The sequence below is a fragment of the Dipodomys ordii genome, unplaced genomic scaffold (assembly GCF_000151885.1).
Source record: "Dipodomys ordii isolate 6190 unplaced genomic scaffold, Dord_2.0 Scaffold29, whole genome shotgun sequence".
NCBI classification, from domain to species: Eukaryota; Metazoa; Chordata; class Mammalia; order Rodentia; family Heteromyidae; genus Dipodomys; species Dipodomys ordii.
In genome coordinates, this window is record NW_012267245.1 from 782,268 (window position 1) to 784,775 (window position 2,508).

Here is a 2,508-nt window from a genome sequence, read left to right on the forward strand (position 1 = left end):
AACTCTCCTCTGGATTATGCATTATCTATTCTGTCCCCTGATTATCATGAGTGGGAGTTGAGATACCCAGACTTGCCATTTTTCTTGTGTTTTTTGGATTACTCTACCCATTTGGGATGAAAGTTAATACCAGTTTTGTGCTAGAACACTATCTTAAGGCAAGCATCAACCAAAGTCTGTAGTTGCACAGTCAAAAGTCTGCAGATACAATCTAGTTCAACAGATATATCTGTTCAACATCAAATTAATGGGCTACAAACTGCAAAGAAGAATTTGGCAAACCAGAAATTATTAGGTTTAGGGAGAGATGTGGGTAAAAATAGGAATATAGGGATGTGGGGAGGCACAGGGAGAGTTAACGTATACCCCTAAAATAAAAATTATAACAGGAAGAAAAAAAGTTACTAGAAAACAATTTTTTAAGTTAAAAATTAAAAATTTTTAAAAGTTTTAGAAAAAAAATTTTTATAAAAGGTACAAAAAAAAGTTCGATTTTTTTGGGGGGATAGGAAGATCCTGTATCTCCCTTGTGTCTGTAACCAGTCTCTTGTTGGAGTCTCTTGTCTGCTTGTGGTGTTTGATTTTCCTGTGGCTTGGTTGGTTTCTTAAGTCAGTTTGTTTGAGCAGGCAGAAAAATGCTCTGCTTTACCCAGGAGTTTGTGATCCTCCTCCCAGGCTAGTTCAATTGGAGGGAGATCTTCTTTGAGTATCACAAAAGAGGGAGATGGCTGTTTCCTCTAGTTTGGAGATGCTGTGATAAGCCTAGGTTCTGGGTAGGGTTGAGGCCTTTCAGCAAACAGTAGCTTTTCCCTGAGGGGCTACCTTCTGAAAGACTCACAGAGCCCAGTCTGGAGCCATTCTCAGGGTTTATGTTTACCGAATTTCAATTGAGTGTCAAGGCTGCTAAAGGGAGGGGCAGCCTCTGGCTCTGATTACCCAGTGAAGAATGCCATTATTAGGGCTGGCGCCCAAGCTGGGTGACTTTTCCCTGGGTGGAGCTGAGCCTGCCAGGTCAGGTTAGGTACCTGTGACCTGCTAAATGGCTCTTGTTTTCTTCCAAGGCCTGAGTTGGAGCTGGCAGCTCAGCCAGGCCTTTGTCAGTATCAAAAATGGAGATCTCCAGTAGTGGGGGGAAGGGGTGGCCTTCCCTTCTCTGCTCCCTGAGAAGGTGTGAGGATGTCAGGCTTCTACTCTCCCCGAGTCTTGGTTCCTGGGTCGTCTGGTCTGTGAACTGCAGGATGAAGAAGTCTGCTCCTTGTCGGTTCTTGCTGGTGTTGAGTAGAATCCACTCCCCCGCCGCGTCTGGCTCCTTCATCCCGGACTCTCTGTGTTACAGGTATGGCGGCTACAGCCACCTCTGCTGCAGCCGCAACTGCGGCTGAGGTTGCTGGCAAGTGCTCTGATCTGTCTCCTTGCCTGGATTTTCCTTCTCTGGCCTAACTCTCTGTACTGTGATGGCACACTTGGTGTGATTCTCTGGCTTAGGACTGTTCACTGGAACACTAAAACTGCTTTCTATGTGGGAGCTTGTTTAGCCTCCAGCTTCTCCTCCGCCATCTTCCCAGAACTTAGTCTCCTGTCCATTTTTTCTAAGGGAAAGTTCCACTTGATTATGTAACTCCATTCTTCAAGAAGCCCAATCAGCACTCGGACCCAAGTTCTAAACTGCGTTCCACTATTAGAAGACTGTCTTCCTAAACGTGGGGTGATTTTTGTAGGTGCAAATGTAGTCTAGAATAGAATGTACATCACTATTTGAGGTATGATCTGAAAATCACTAGTTGAAAGTGGTTATTTGTAATCAAACCTGATCCTGGGTGCAGTGGCTAACAACTGTAATCTTAGCTCCTCTGGAGGCTGAAAAATGAAGATTTTGATTTGAAGCCAGCAAATGCAGAAAAGTGACCATGAGGCTGTTATCTCCTATTCCCCTCACAAACTGCAAATGTAGCTGGGACTGAAACTAGGAGAATGTTAGCTTTGAGCAAAAGAGCTGAGTTCAAGCCACACAATTGGCAAAATAAGTCCAAAGCTGTGGAATGTCAGCCAGGGAGTGGGTAAGAAATGAGAAACAAGGTTGAGGAGCATCTTTGTGAACATGATTTTTAAGACCTTACAGTAATGATCACCCAGCCTGAGCAATAGTTCTCTACTTTTTAATAACAGGACACTGTGTTCCTAAACCTAAATTGATTGCCAAGCTGGAGCAAGGTGCAGAACCATGGATAAGAGAAGCCTCAGACAAGAATCTCACAGGTGAGATAAAGCATCTTGCATAGTGATCTTGCAGCCAGAGCCCACTTGGTAAGTTTAATGAGCTGTACTGAGCAATAATGTTCTTAGTTCCCTGAGTCATGTGTGGCAGAGAACTTGGTGATCCTTTGTCTCAAGGGCCTATCAATCAAGAAGTCACATGGAGACAAACTGAATTTGGTGTCCCAGTATAGTTAAAGTGAGCAAATTTCTCTTTGTAGAAATCATTCTTAAACAGAAAAGGAAATGAGAAAT

The 2,508-nt window shown here is 43.7% G+C and overlaps 1 protein-coding gene across 1 annotated transcript in view; it reads left to right on the top strand.

Annotated features, from left to right (window-relative positions):
- Positions 1-1,338: 1,338 nt before the first annotated feature.
- Positions 1,339-2,508, top strand: part of LOC105985420 (zinc finger protein OZF-like) — a 4,136-nt gene continuing 2,966 nt past the window's right edge. Inside the window, exons 1-2 of the mRNA XM_013015965.1 lie at positions 1,339-1,390; positions 2,167-2,256. Of these exons, the coding sequence (XP_012871419.1) occupies positions 1,339-1,390; positions 2,167-2,256 (142 nt within the window). The remainder of the gene's footprint in view (positions 1,391-2,166; positions 2,257-2,508) is intronic.